This window comes from Clytia hemisphaerica, unplaced genomic scaffold, assembly GCF_902728285.1.
Source record: "Clytia hemisphaerica strain Z4C2 unplaced genomic scaffold, Clytia hemisphaerica genome assembly, whole genome shotgun sequence".
In the NCBI taxonomy this organism is placed as follows: domain Eukaryota; kingdom Metazoa; phylum Cnidaria; class Hydrozoa; order Leptothecata; family Clytiidae; genus Clytia; species Clytia hemisphaerica.
The window spans coordinates 927983-943980 of NW_027104500.1; the positions used below are offsets into that span (position 1 = coordinate 927983).

At 37.2% G+C, this 15998-nt stretch overlaps 1 protein-coding gene across 1 annotated transcript in view; it reads right to left on the bottom strand.

Annotated features, from left to right (window-relative positions):
* Positions 1-15304, bottom strand: part of LOC136821754 (polycystin family receptor for egg jelly-like) — a 62537-nt gene extending 47233 nt beyond the window's left edge. Inside the window, exons 1-11 of the mRNA XM_067077964.1 lie at positions 15135-15304; positions 14441-14486; positions 13599-13846; positions 12234-12459; positions 11232-11426; positions 8405-8604; positions 7311-7575; positions 6684-6959; positions 4645-4837; positions 3790-4058; positions 2345-2632 (exon numbers count right to left, since the gene is read on the bottom strand). Coding sequence (XP_066934065.1) covers positions 2345-2632; positions 3790-4058; positions 4645-4837; positions 6684-6959; positions 7311-7575; positions 8405-8604; positions 11232-11426; positions 12234-12459; positions 13599-13846; positions 14441-14486; positions 15135-15158 — 2230 coding nt within the window. The 5' untranslated portion in view covers positions 15159-15304. The remainder of the gene's footprint in view (positions 1-2344; positions 2633-3789; positions 4059-4644; positions 4838-6683; positions 6960-7310; positions 7576-8404; positions 8605-11231; positions 11427-12233; positions 12460-13598; positions 13847-14440; positions 14487-15134) is intronic.
* Between the last annotated feature and the right edge of the window lie 694 nt (positions 15305-15998).

Sequence of the window (15998 nt, forward strand, 5' to 3'; positions counted from 1 at the left end):
CATTGATAAGCTTAGAATTCAAGCTCATTATATACCCTCTACACCATCCAAAGGGCTTTTGATGTGTTCAACAACGCTCTACTCGGCGGGTGCGACGCCGGGTGACGGCTAGTCTATATACTAAAAGTCTAATTTTCTATGAGCCGTGGGGAAGCCATTATGGATTTTTGAGATGGGGGTTCGAGAGTTACGTGACCGACTGTTTGGATGGGTGGTGAAAACGAAAGCGAAAGTGGTCAGGGGAAGAGTGTGAAAATTAGCGTTTTTTAAAGAAGTCGTTGCAGTGCAAATCTTTCGCAAATTTAAAAACCCACTTTCCCGTGGAAATAATTGACGTTTTTTGGTTTTTTGGGACCCTTGGGGCACAAGCTACCCGTTGACCGCAAAAATTTCAAAATTCGCGAATCGACCGTTGATAACATTAGGGGTAAAGAGACCCAATGACGTCACAGATTTCTGAAAATCTTCAAAATGCGATATCTCGAGTTTGAAAAGGAGTTGGGAGGTCGTTGACCCCTCATTGGATCGAGAATTCTATGGAGAATAAGATGGGAGGGGTTATGAGGCTTGAGTGCGACTTTTAAATTTGGCTGAATTTTTAGGCGTTTTCAATTGATGACGTCATCAAAACAGGTAAAATGCGATATCTCGATATTGGATAGGGGTTGGAAGGTCATTGACCCCTCATTGGATCGGGAATTCAATGGAGAATAATTTGGGAGGGGTAAAAGAGGGTATATAGAAACTTTCAAAAATGAATATATTCAATTGGGGCATTTTGGGTCCGATGACGTCATAAAAACCTAAAAATACAATATCTCGGGTTGGAGAAAGATTTAAGCAAAGGATGACCCCTCATTGGATCGGAAATCATCGAGAGAATCTTTTGGGTAAATGACAAATTGACTTCAGTCAAGTAAAAAAAATATTACCCTTTCGATGACGTCAATTAGGGCCCAAATGACGTCACAAAACATTAAATTTGCAATATTTTTAGTTTTCAACCATTTAAAAGGGTAATTTTTTGTTGTTTGGGCTTAGAATTCAACCTTATTATCCTCCCCCCACCATCCAAAGGGCTTTTGATGTGTTCAACAACACTCTACTCGGCGGGTGCGACGCCGGGTGACGGCTAGTCTATATACTAAAAGTCTAATTTTCTATGAGCCGTGGGGTGGCCATTTTGGATTTTTGAGATGGGGGTTCGAGAGTTACGTGACCGATTTTTTGGTTAGATGGTTGCTTGGGTGGTTAAAAACGAAAGCGAAAGTGGTCAAGGGAAGAGTGTGAAAATTAGCGTTTTTTAAAGAAGTCGTTGCAGTGCAAATCTTTCGCAAATTTAAAAACCCACTTTCCCGTGGAAATAATTGACGTTTTTTGGTTTTTTGGGACCCTTGGGGCATAAGCTACCCGTTGACCGCAAAAATTTCAAAATTCGCGAATTGACCGTTGATAACATTAGGGGTATAGAGACCCAATGACGTCACACAGATTTGGGAAAAACTTCAAAATGCAATATCTCGAGTTTGAAAAGGAGTTGGGAGGTCGGTGACCCTTCATTGGATCGAGAATTTTATGGAGCATAAGATGGGATGGGTTGTGAGGCGTGAGTGTGACTTTGAAATTTGGCTGATTTTTTAGGCGTTTTCAGTTGATGACGTCATCAAAACAGGAAAAATGCGATATCTCAAGATTGGATAGGAGTTAGGAAATGGCTAACCCCTCATTTGATCGGAAATTTTACGTGGAATTAGCTGGGAGGGATTCGAGTGGGTATATAGAGACTTTCAAAAATAAATATATTCAAATTGAGGCTTTTTGGGTCCGATGACGTCATCAAAAACGGAAAAATACAATATCTTGAGTTTGAGTAGGATTTAAGCAATGGTTGACCCCTCATTGGATCGGAAATCATCAAGAGAATCTTTTGGATAAATGACAAATTTATTTCAGTGAAGTGAAAAGTTTATTACTCTTTCGATGACGTCACTTAGGGCCAAAATGACGTCACCAAACATGAAATACGCGGTTTTCCGAGTTTTGATGGGGTTTTGATCAATGAAAGGTGGTAATATTTCGTTCTTTTGGCTTACAATATACAAATCAGATCTTTTTACCCTCCCCCACCATGCAAAGGGCTTTTGATGTGTTCAACAACACTCTACTCGGCGGGTGCGACGCCGGGTGACGGCTAGTTTCTTACTAAAAGTCAAAAACTTGTAACTTGAATATCTGGAATTTGGCAAATATTTAGGTAAAAATATTTTGAGGTTTTGCTCAGGACAATAGAAAAATTTACACATGCCAAATGTCTCAAACCATCTGATTATTCCTTTAAACTAACCTTGGTGTGAGTCAAGGGTGTAAGTGACTGTGTCGTTGGTAGGTTTTGGATCTAAAACTAATGCCGGTGGTGCAACGATAAGGTCCTCAACTGAACCATAAGCAGCTAAATTGTTGGTAGTATCCAATGGATGGGACAATTTGATGGAACACAGGACGTCTTGTGGAGCGGAGTACGGCATAGAAGATTCAAACACCACATAATTGGAGAGAATCACTTCAGATGTGAAAACAGATTCGAAACCGTTGATATCGATACATTTATAATCAAGTGACACTAATCCAGAACCTAAAAAAATATAGAGAAGAAAAATATGATTAAAAACCTGTTATGTTATAACCATAGATTTATAAAGCCCGAAGGGCTAGATATCATCCTAGGTAGGAAATCCTACCTAGGTCACGTGACATTACAATAGAATTTTAGCACTTGACCAATAAGACGCTTCGCAGGTTTTCGAAAACAATAGCAGCAATATTTTTTGCGATATTCACTTTTTTTTTGCTTGGAAGAGCTTAAAGCACGACATCTAAGCCCTTCGGGCTTTTCAGAAACCTGTTCTGTTATGACCTTGTTTTATCTACAAAAATTATCGATGTTACTCACGACTGTGTAATATCACTTCAGTTATTACACGATACAATGTATTACTAGATCCTTCAATGCTTATGACTGAAGACCACGTCCACACGATAGCCATTCTATTGGTTAAATTTCATTTTTACATAACATTATTAGACTTAGAAACACAAAAGCTTTAGAACTTCCGAAGATTTTAAAAACTTTTGAGCGTTCTTATAAAAAAATGTGTATGGAATATCGGAATCATATCAAATCAAGAACCGTGGGCATATGTTTTTTTATTTATGACGTCATCAAATTTTTTTTTTCTTCTAAAATTTCTCAAGTTTTTAAGGCACTTTGTATCATCTGACACGGCTGATCCATGACAGCATTAATTATGAATGCGCTTCTTCCCAAAAATGATATGTTTAGGTGAAACCAATTTGATTAGTTGTTTTAAGGGCCCGAGCGACCCTGAAATTCAAAAGATCTAAATATAAATAAAATTTATTTTGTTACTATTTCTTTATCTTCATTGCTTTGCAGACTGCCAAATTTTCCAAATTGTGATAATTTTTCCAAGGTTTTGAGAATTTTATGTCCAATTTTTCATTTAATCCAAGAATTCGAGCATTTTGTGTCTTTTGATTTTCTATTTCGCATTTTTATCAAGATGTAGTAGTTTTTCCTGCCTTTTTAGGAGATTCTATACGTAAAATTCTACTTTTATTTTTATTTTTTTCGCCGACCGACCGATCCTCTTTTTTGGGTAGTTTAGCCCGTAAAACAACAAACTAAATTGGCCTCGCCTTACTGCGCCTTATATGGAAAAGATTCAAAAAGCTGAAAAAGAGTGTCTTGTCATTTTAAAACTAACTTACCGGCACCGACAAGGTCGATCATTTGGTTGGCATTGGTTACAACAACTGGTATTGGATCTGATGGATCAAAAAATTCCCATTTATCGATATTCCCTCGAATAATGGTCGATACTGCGATAGCATCGGAACCCAATGGATTTTCACAACCAACAGTGATTGTATACTCTCCAACTTTATCAAATGTTTTTGTTACACCTGAAAGTGAGGCTGATGTACTTTCATAATCGCAAGTTCCGTTCCATTCGGTAATACCCCAATGTACACACCAGCTATGAACGAGAAAAAAAAACATTATTATTTAAATTCTTGATATGCGTAAGTCAAGATGACGTCATATTCTTTAACGGAAGCACCCAAAAAAGCCGGTTTTAGACCTCCGTGTTTCTATTTTTAGTAATAGAGAGGGGTCAAATCCCGGCTTTTTTAGGGTGTTTCCGCTAGAAAAATGACTTACGCATATCAAGAATAGAGTTAATATGATGGCTTTTGATAATCCATTCGCTCTAATTGTGCACTCTTTTTTTTGCTACCGTGCAGTTTTTTATTTATTCGAGATAAATCGAAGGAGACGATATAAGACAAAGGTAACATGGGGAAACAATTTTAGAAGATTTTGATTTTTGCATCCCCTATGAAAAATAAATTTCTTTTTAAGGATTTTTTTGGGTATTTTCTCTCTTTTTGGCTGAAAATTGGATAAGGGGGCCAAAATTAGTATTCGAGGCGTCTTTTTGCACCCTTTGTATTTCAGCGCCCCTTCGAAAAACCTTCACTAACTACTCCCCTGGTAATCAGATATGATAGCTCTTAAAGAAAAGGTTGATCCGAATAGAATTTAATATAAAAAACTCATACTTGATGAAATTCGATCCTGCCGTGACCGACGCATCCAACGACACTGTACCACCAGCAAGAGCATTTTCGGTTACCGTAGCAACAAGACCATCAATTTCTTGAGTGATTGGAATCTCGAAATCAACAAGCTTGGTTTCTTTATCTGAAACAGCTTCGAATTCAACTTTCAATGGAGTGCCAGTAGAAGCTAGACCTGCAAAAAAAAGTTCTGATTTCCTCAACTGAGCTTCTTACATTTTGAATGTGAGGAAATTTTTCTTTTCCAAAAAAAATCACATTTCACAAAATCTTGAATAACTCTACCTTTTTTTCTTTTTGGGTAGAAATTGATTCACAAACTCATTCCGGCAAGTATTCAAACTTGCCGAAGGAATTTTTGTTATAAGAATAGCAGGTGATCTAAATTGCCATTAAAGATTTTCTATAAACCATGGAGGCAAGTTTCTCAATCGCGACCAACCGAAAATCTTTATTTTGAGTTTTTTTTTTGAAAGTGGTACGCTGATGGTAGCACTACTCAACGTGCCGCAGTTTGACGTTATGGAAAGTTTTAACATTACAATTGCGGGTACTTCTTCCAAACGAGCTCCAATCAAAGATGGTCAGTGTATTTTTCTCCCTTAAATTTTTGTGTGGAACTTTTCCTGAGTGTGGATAAAAATTCCTATTGAAATCCCATTGGGGATAGAAATTATATTGTCATTATATTGTTGGAATTTCGAATAGGGACAAAATCAAAGTCAATTTCCTAGTAGGGCTGGAATTACAGGGTTTTTTTCCAAATTTTCCAGTGGGGCTAGGGTCCCAGTGGGTCTGTGAAACAGGGGTGTATTGATTGAGTATGACGGCAATTAACTAGCTTCTAGCTAGCATTTTTTAGAATGGGTGAGTTGGAATTTTACAAGCTCTTATTTCATTTGGGACGCTTTATCTCCATTACTTCAAATGATCAATTAATGAAGTATCTTATAAAAACTTCAGCTCATTCCTTTTTAGAGGGATACTGATTTTGCATTGAGTGTTCTTAAGGACAATCGCCTTACTGGAAAATGTATAGTCTGTCATACAATATTGTTAGTAAGTCGCTATTTAACCAAGGAGTTTTCGCGAAAATTGAATTCTAATTCATTGCTTCAACTAAAGGTGACAACTGGAGATTGTAAAGGCACTTCAAGTTTAATCAAGCAATCTTGTTTTTTCCAAACTTTACTCTTAGGTTCCAAATAAACGGGGGGGGGGGGGGTTCGAATAAACGGGTGGGGGTGGAAAATTTTCGAGATTTTAATAAACGGGGGGGGGGGGGGGCTGATTGACGGGGGGTTGGAAATTGTACTTCTGAAAACCCAAAAACAAGTAATATAGGCATAAGGTAAATTTTCGAAGAAATTAACAAGTGGGAGGGCCCGTTTATTTGGAACCACGAGTACCCCGATTTTTGAACCCAGTGAACCCGGTCCATAGTTCAAAGAAAACAAAAAGCGAAGAATTTTTAACTTACCTGTATGCGTGTAGGCAAACATTGTAGGAGCGAAAGCGTACGCGCGGACCATATGCATGACAGGATTCAGCTCGCGTATGCATACTGATGAGATATTGTACGACAAAACGCGTCATAAATTTCAGAGTAGTTGTAAACACTACGTGCTTCGTCAAATGTTAAAGATGTCTTATAGTATCCAACATCGAGCGGTTTGTCTTTGTCTGGCATCCAACCAAGTACGTATCCGGTCTTTGCCATGTATGGCTCAGGAAACTTTACTCTTAGGTTCCAAATAAACGGGGGGGGGGTGAATAAACGGGGTGGGGGTTGGAAAATTTTCGAGATTTTAATAAACGGGGGGGGGGGGACTAATTGCCGGGGGGTTGGAAATTGTACTTCTGAAAACCCAAAACAAGGTAAATATAGGCATAAGGTAAATTTTCGAGAAATTAACAAGCGGGAGGGCCCGTTTATTTGGAACCTACGAGTACCCGATTTTGAACCCGGTGAACCCGGTCCATAGTTCAAAGAAAACAAAAAGCGAAGAATTTTTAATTACCTGTATGTGTGTAGGCAAACATTGTAGGAGCGAAAGCGTACGCGCGGACCATATGCATGACAGGATTCAAGCTCGCGTATGCATACTGATGAGATATTGTACGACCAACACTCGCGTCATAAATTTCAGAGTAGTTGTAAACACTACGTGCTTCGTCAAATGTTAAAGATGTCTTATAGTATCCAACATCGAGCGGTTTGTCTTTGTCTGGCATCCAACCAAGTACGTATCCGGTCTTTGCCATGTATGGCTCAGGAACTTTCCACACATTTGAACCTATAAACAATTATTTCAAAAAATTCCATTCAATATAGCGCACTCCGGTGAAGCTAAGAATACTATAACAACAAATAGAGCTTTTCATAAATTACTTTACGAACATCACTGGCCTCGTTTTGAAAATATTGCCATGGTGATTAACTCCCAGCGCGGACTTTAATAAAACTACTTTCTATTCATAAAAAAATCATTTAATGTCTCAATCACCATTGTAATTGTTTGAATACGAGGCAAGTGATGTTCTTGACGTAATTTAGGTTTTGCCTAAGTTTCAGCTTTGCGATAGTGCCATATCAGATAAAAAGTAATGACAAAAGTTACGTGACCGAAAAAACCTATTTGACATACCTTTCGAGGTGGTACATGTCTTATGAGTATAAACAACCTCGTAATCGGCTTCCGGTCCCGTTATCAATGTATCAATATGTGGACACGCGTAATTGTCTGTAGTTGTGAATCGCTCGACATCGGAACAAAATACAGGACTTCCAGCTGGCGCTACGAAGGTCGAAAAGTCTTCAGGGTCCCCACACCAGGTCTCTGTAGCATCGATGCATTTTTTCAACGAATTACAATATGTCTCGTCAGGGTTTTTGCACGTCGGTTTGTAAATCTATAGTAAAAAACAAGAAGAAAGTTTTTAAAAAGTTTAAATTCGGTTTGATTTTAAGGAGCGATGGCCAAATGGTCAAAGGCGTCAGCGTCTCAAACCAGGGATTCGCGGTTCGAATCCCCGCCCCTTCCAATGTTCCGTTCAGTTTATAGATAGCCGAGCTGGCTGGCCGTGGACCCCGTGAAAACAATCGAAAGACTGTCTAAAAGTCCTAGATTACTGGGATATCCACGTAAAATATCGACTCTATCTATCTATTAAGATTTCGGCTAAAAGACGCAACATGAAGAAAGCAATACAGAGCTGTTGATGAAGGCCAAAAACCTACCTTTCCAAAAGAAAAAGTTTAACAACTGATGTCCAAAACTAGCGAAACCAATCCAAAGAAAAAATATATACAACAAAATCAATAGTAAAGATCATTGATGGAAATAGTTCAAAACAAATGCTCGAATACTACCACTATTCAAGCCTAGTGTAAAAACTGCCACTTTGTACACATCTATTGACCAAATGCCACACACCTAGATAGTCATTTCCCTCCCGAAATACACATTAAAAGACAAACCCAATAAAATGACAAATCCGGTACCAATATTGTAAGGGTACATAATTATCTCAGTTTCAGCAATCTACTCTGGGAGCTGCAGGAAAATCCAACCTCTCTTTTAATTCCAGTTGAGCAAGTACATTATCTCCGCTCATTCAAGCAATTCTAACTAAGTTTTCTGTAAAAAGTGCTATTGGAAATCCTTCTTCCAGTCTCGCTTGTTCAAGCAATTTTAAAAGCTTCCTACAGAAAAAAAATTTCCAAACAAAAGTTACATACCATCCAATGCATACAACCTTCACCGCTATCGTCAAGCCAAGTAACATACGCTTCGAACGCGCGGACAGACGCATCGGTCGCGAACTCATGGTTCAAGTTGATAAACATTGCGGTACGTTTGTTAAAGCGGTCAAACGAGTCTGGATAGACGTTGTAGCGGTCCGCTTTCATGTTACCACCAATGTGAAAATACATTGGATCTATGGAAAAAGAAGGTCAAAATATTTAGGATATGTACCCAACCTCGTTCCCGTATATTCCAGGCTTTATTTACTACAATCTTCTGACATGACGTCACTTTTTATAACGCAGCTGGTTGGTTTAAAGTGACGTAATCATGATATGTACCACTTCAATGATTTCGGACATTACGTTATATTAATAGCAGGTGGAGCATATCACGAATATCATGAAGGGAAATCACCCATCGCAATGTCTTCCAAGGACTCAAGAGATGATTTTTTATAACGCAGCTGGTTGGTTTAAAGTGACGTAATCATGATATGCAACATCATATTCATAACAGCTGATTGGTTGTAAGTAACGTATAGAGTCGAAAAAAGTTATAGTACAAATTCGTGAAATCATTACAGTGGCGCATATCACGAATATCATGAAGGGAAATCACCTTCTTAGACCTAATCCAATCTACAATCAGTGACGAAAAACTTGGCACAAAAAGGAAACCCACCGGGGTGTTTTGAAACCACAATCGATTTGCAAGTGCTCTAAAGTAGGTTCGAAGGGTAGAGTTTTAACTCTGAGTTTTAACGCAGTAGGGCTTGAAATATAGCCTAGAAACCAATAAATCCCTCCCAGATCGAAATAATCGTTGAAATCAAGTTGAAGGCCAAAAATTGACATTCTCGCTCGAACTTCAATTTTCGAAAAATGGTAAATTAGCGAAAAGTGCCAATATGTTATGGCACTGATTATAGAAAACGACCAGAATATTTATAGAAGACTGCAAATAGATCGTTGAAACAACATTATGTGTGTCAAGAATCTCTACAAAATCAAACATTTTTCAAATCAAAAGTAGTTCAGGGGGGGGACACGCAGTTACTACAAGACAGCATGTCAGCAAATCAAAAGTAGTTAGATTCTAGTTAGATTTAGGCATCAATTTGTGACGGAATTGACATATCTAATTAAAACATATGAGTAATAAAAATAAAATAAAAAAAACTTGCGTTTTTTGAGCTGAAGAATTCGTTTTTTACAAAAATCTGCTTGAGCCATCTTTTATCTATATTTTCATGCAAAAAATCAGAAAAAAACAATGATCCAATATTTCACAAAGTCCAAAAAATCCTTTTTAGCCGTTTTTTGGCCCAAATTTGCCCGAAACATTTTTTTCAAAAATCGGGCTCCGTCACATTCGAGGGTTTATAATTATGCATCTTTGTGCAAAAAATCATAAAGAATGAAAGAGCCAATCTCGAGAAAAGCTAATACCTAAGTAATTGATAATGTGCTTATAAAAAAATATCGAATTTGGCCAGTTTTTCTATAAAAACACGCCAAGCAACCAAAATTTCATGTCTAAACACACATATTCTTCAAAAGTAAGCCCTCAGGAGCAAAAAAAACATCTATCTCTTAAAAAAATTGAGTAATTTGACTAAGAACATTAATGTATGCTTGTTAATAGTGATTCTTATAGATAAACATGTGTTTTTTGAGCCAACAAAATTTTTTTGCAAAAATTTGCTTGAACCATCTTTTACCTATGATGATACTCTACCTTCATGCAAAAAATCAGAAAAAATTAATGATCCAATTTTTCACAAAGTACAAAAAACCCGTTTTTAGCCGTTTTTTGGCCCAAATTTGACCAAAAAAGTTTTTTTCGAAAATTGGGCTCCGTCACATTCGAGGATTTATAGTTATGCATCTTTGTGTAAAAAATCATAAAGAATGAAAGAGCTAATCTCGAGAAAAGCTAATACCTAAGTAATTGATAATGTGCTTATAAAAAAATATCGAATTTGGCCAGTTTTTCTATATAAACACGCCAAGCAACCAAAAAATTCCATGTTTAAACACACATATTTTTCAAAAGTAAGCCCTCGTGAGCAAAAAAAACCTCTATCTCATAAAAAAATTGAGTAATTTGACTAAGAACATTGATGTATGCTTATTAATAGTGATTTTTATAGATAAACATGCGTTTTTTGAGCCAACAAAATTTTTTTGCAAAAATCTGCTTCAGCCATCTTTTACCTATGATGGTACCCTACTTTTATGCAAAAAATCAGAAAAAATTAATGATCCGATTTTTCACAAAGTCCAAAAAACCCGTTTTTTAGCCGTTTTTTGGCCCAAATTTGCCCCAAAATATTTTTCTCGAAAATCGGGCTCCGTCACATTTTAGCCACCACCATTTTGCACCTTTATACCAAAAATCAAAAGATTCCTATGATTCAATCCTGAGAAAAGTTGGTAACAGACGAACGGACGAACGAACGAACGAACGAACGAACGAACGAACGAACGAACGAACGAACGAACGAACGAACGAACGAACGAACGAACGAACGAACGAACGAACGAACGAACGAACGAACGAACGAACGACGAACGAAACGAAACGAACGAACGAACGAACGAACGAACGAACGAACGAACGAACGAACGAACGAACGAACGAACGAACGAACGAACGGACGGACAAACATATGTTAATTTATAGGACCTCCACCGGGGTAGGTCCAAAAAGTCCCTGTTGGTGAGACATGTTAGCCCCAATTAGGCAACTAGGGCAGTGTAAATTCTCTCAAAGCTATAACTAAAGTGAAGTCAAAAGGCTGGAAAAAACACAAACCTGGCACAAGGGTCAAGGCTTGTTTCTCAGTACCAGACTCCTTGATGGATGCTGATTGCAGCCCAGTACCAGATGTGACGTAATAAAGACATTCGAAATCAGTGTTCTCTAAGATAGTATCTGGACACTTGATTTCAACGTCGACTTCAGCGTACACAGAGACCAAGGTTGGTTCCGAGCGGGCGGCCCAGAAAGCTAAAAAAGAAGCAGAGTTTCATAGGATACTGTTTTGACTCGATTACTAAACGGCGGCATGTGCCGCCAAAAACTTGGCTTTCATAATCGGACCCTTACAGTGCAGCTCTTGAGCATTGAAAAGGTACTCTTACAGTGCATTTTACCGAACATTTCTGAGAGACCCTTACAGTGTAGTTTGTTTTCATATCTTATTTTGCTGAAACAACCTGAAAATGAGCCTGAGATGTCAACACAATGTTCAAAACAAATCAAAATGGGTGCGAGTCAAAGCTATAAAACATTATAAAGATATATTAGATTTTTACTGTCAGACTTGCAACTTAGCAGTCCCAAACACACTCTTACAGTGTATCCAGCTAAAATAAAACCCTTGTGTAGTGCATTTTATCAAAAGTACACGCCTTACAGTGCATTTCCAGGGTCTCGAAAAACCTACCCTTAAGGGCGGCACATGCCGTAGGTCGGACCATATGAGTGCCCCCCCCCCGGGCATCGTTATAATATAAGCATTTTTCAGCCTTGACAAGCCCTCGATCTAAGCATCTCCGAGCCTGTTTTCGAATTTTTGTGGTATTGCTTATAAAACAAGACCTATTTGCCTTATTCGTATTGGTTTTTTAAAATTCATGATATGCACCACTGGAGAGTCTTCTGAGAACTTTTAAAATTTTCCACCCAATACGTCACTGAAACAATAGAAAAGTGACGTATTGGTTGGAAATAAACAACAGAAAAGTTGCATAATTTCGCGAAGTCATTGCAGTGGTGCGTATCATGAATACATAAAAAAGAATTTGTTCTTACAGTTCATTTCCAAAGAAACATTGACTTGTTCAAGGTTAGGAATATTAATGGATTTCACCAATCCACTGTTCGAGAAATCATATTCTTTGATTCTACCATCATAATGCACACCAATGGTATCAAAGTTGGTCATTCCTGTGCCAGCATCAAGACTAATGGTATCAAAGAGTTTAATTTCTGAGCCAAGTGTTGGTGGTGTTAGTACTAAACCACTTGCATCGTATACCTAGTAATTGAAAAAATGTATTTGAATATTTTTAACTAAATTATCGTCCCTTTTTATGCCGGCTCTTATTTTTTCATTGCTGGCGTTTAGGGCCGGCACAAGGGATCGAAAATTAAATTAGGGTCGGTTTAACAGGAAATAAATTGATCTTTGGCGTAATAACCGGGGGGGGGGTTACCAACTGACTGTGTGTGCGGCAAAAAAATATGCTTCTAGAATCGCACCCTCACACTGCAGTAAAAAATCGGTGAAATTCATACCCTTACAGTGCATTTTTCTCAAAAGCCTAGCCTTACAGTGCATTTTTCTCAAAAGCCTAGCCTTACAGTACATCTTACTATCTTGAACAACATACCCTTAACCGCCGCACATACCCATCGGTTTGTTAGTTTGCCTGGCTGTCCCCCCCCCGGCGTAATAATGACCGGCGTAAACAGAGCCAGCGTAAAAAGGGCCAAAGGTAGCTTATTTTCGCGTTATTCAATTTTTTTCTAAAACACGTAGACATACTGGCATTGTCATTCCTGATCACCAAGGTTACAATCTAAACCTATTAAATTTCGACGTTAATAAGTGAAGTAAAATTCATTACGATTTTGAATACATAGTTTCTACCCCCCAGCTACATTTAGGGGGGGTCTTGGGTTTTGATAAACCAAAAGCAAGGGGGGGTGTTAAAAGTTTGACTTTCTTCAGGGGGGGTTGCCAGTTAAGGGGGGTCTTCTTACCTAAGGGGGGTCTTCTTAGATAAGGGGGATCTTCCTTGAATTATGACTCTTGTACAATCGTTTCATTTATACTGATTTCCTAAGTGGAGGGGTGTGAAATTTTAAATTAATTTCCTTAGGGGGGGGGGGGGGGTCCTCTTACCTAAGGGGGGGGTCTTGACCCTATTCTAGAAACTATGGAATAAAAACAAAAATAATAAAGTACGCGGTAACAATTATAGTATGCCTTAAAGTTGATAAGCAAAAATATAATATAAAAATAATATAACATTTGAAGGGTCAAATCGTAGTTAAAATTCAAACTGATATTACCCCGTAACAATTATCATTTTATCAAATAACACCCATATTACTGTATTACATGGATGTTAACCGACTCTAATCTAATATTTTCATAAAAAACACACTCACGTCTAAACATGGACCTGCTGAGCAAGCTGCTCCCTGAGTATTTCCACAAAAACAATCAAACTCGACAGCTGATTGGGTCAAAAGAGCAGCGTAAGAAAATCCTTCTTTTGCACAATATGCTGTACATGCACCCTGATTTTTCTCTTTGGGTTGTCCGCCCAAAAGGACGCCCGCGTAAAAATCATGTATTCTTGATTTGTTTCCGTTACTTTCGGTTTGGAAAATCTCCGTTGATGCCAAAAATCGATCTAAACACGAGAGAGAAATAAAGAAATAGGCTGAGTAAAACTAAAAACTTTAAATGTGTACTTTTTGCTGCTATCATGTGGAAACCATACCAAATGTAATTCGAAAATTCCATTGAGAGTTGTTCCTGGGGGGAGGGGGGTACTAGGGTTGGCGAATGAGGGGTATGTGCAGACGGGACCTCCGAAAACCGACCCTTAGAGAGACTTTTTAAATTCTTTTTTTCGATTTTTGAAAAAAGTCATACCCTTAGAGAGACTTTATTACATTTTTTTCTCTCGAAATCAAAAAATATCCTAAAAATCCTGAATTTTCCGACCCTTAGAGAGACTAATTTAAAACTTTCTGATTTTCCAACCATTAGAGAGACTTTGAAAGGTGAAAAAACCGACCATTACCCGTCCGCACATACCCATCATCCATTTTTGCCTAAGAGGTACTTAGGGGATTTGTTTCCACATGATAGCAAAAAAGCAATCTATAAAAAGCATCTACAAATTCTTAAACTGTACTTAATATGATATTCTTATAAGTTCATTCACTCGATGACTTAAAAGGGGTATAAATTCAGCGCTTTCTTCAATATAAATACGTACCAGTGCTTGTTCCAGCATAAGCCGTTATCATTAACTGCACTACCGTCTATGAAAAAGTAAAATAAAAATATACAATCAAGGTCAACATTTAGTTTACAACTGACGATTGGAAACATGAAACATAAAGTATTGTAAAAGCAAGTTTGGTTATTTTTTCTTGTTTTTATACAATCAAGGTCATAATAATATTTATGAAAAAAGGGAAATTCCCCAGGAAGTTTTGAAACCACAAACGATTTGTAAGTGCTCTAAAGTAGGTTCGAAGGGTTAAGATTTTTAACGCCAGACTTAAGACTTAAGGATCTGAAGATGTGAGGATCCAAAAGTTCAAAAATGGTATAGCACAATTATTGAAGAAATCGATTGTCTTCTACTGCATTTTCAATCTTCACTTTCCGCTCTTTTTTTACTTTTATCTTCAACATAACTTTCCACTCCTGTTTGTCTTTTCAACAAGCGCAAAACCGCTATTTTATTCGAATTCTATCAAAAGCTACAGCCTTTTTTGTCTCCGCTGCATATTAAATTGAGACAGACTTTAGTTCAATTTCCAAAGGACCAAGACAATTTTCGAATTATTTTACTCAGTTTTTTTACTGAAGAAAATCGACGTTCTACTTCAAATTACAGAGAGATAGGATAAAAAATGTTCGAATTAGAGAGAGTTAATTGAATATAAAAAACTACTACTTACGCAGATAATGAGAAGGTACCTCATACCCCAAAGCCAATCAAAATTTCACTTTCCAGTAACAAGTAGTAAATCTATGTATAAAAAATGCTAAAAAATTTCCTTTTTGACACAAAATAAGAAGAAAATTTTTTTCTTTGTCAGTAATAAGTATTACGAAAAAAAAATTCATCAAATTTTGTCATTTTTTATGAAATTTAATTATTCAATAGAAATGACCCAATCAAATTGTATAGATTATTTTATGGACCAATCAGATAGCCTCAAATGTTTAGAAAATAGAATAGATAAAAAATTTACTATTCAGCATATAAAAAAAGTTTCAAGAAAATGACAATTTATGTAAAAATAAGCAACACAAAATTTAATAAAATACACTGCACCGGAGCGCAATTCCTAAGGGATCTCTCCTATGAGGCTACACTAAAACCCTCCACCCTATTGCTTACTTGAGTTCAAATTTTCAATGTCTATCAATAACTTATGAAGGTGTCAACTTAAAAATAAATTTATTGTACATAAATGATGAATCATTTTTTTCTCAATACCCAGCTGGCACACAACGTTCATTTAACGTTTATCTAACGTTCACAACGTCCATATAACGTTAGATGAACGTTAAAACAACGTTGCGTGCCAGCTCAATAAGAATTGATCATTTCGAGTATTCCAGATTGAACGAGTTCCTAAGTTACACGTTTTTTTTATACATAAGAACAAAGTATAATAAGAAAATTCGAAAATTCTTCGAGGATCTGCTGACTCAAGAATGCTGAAGACTTTCCTAGTAAAACATTGGTAACAGAAAACTTGTGAAACTTGCAAAGGCCACCATGGTTTGGCTTTTTACACCCTCGCAATACCCTA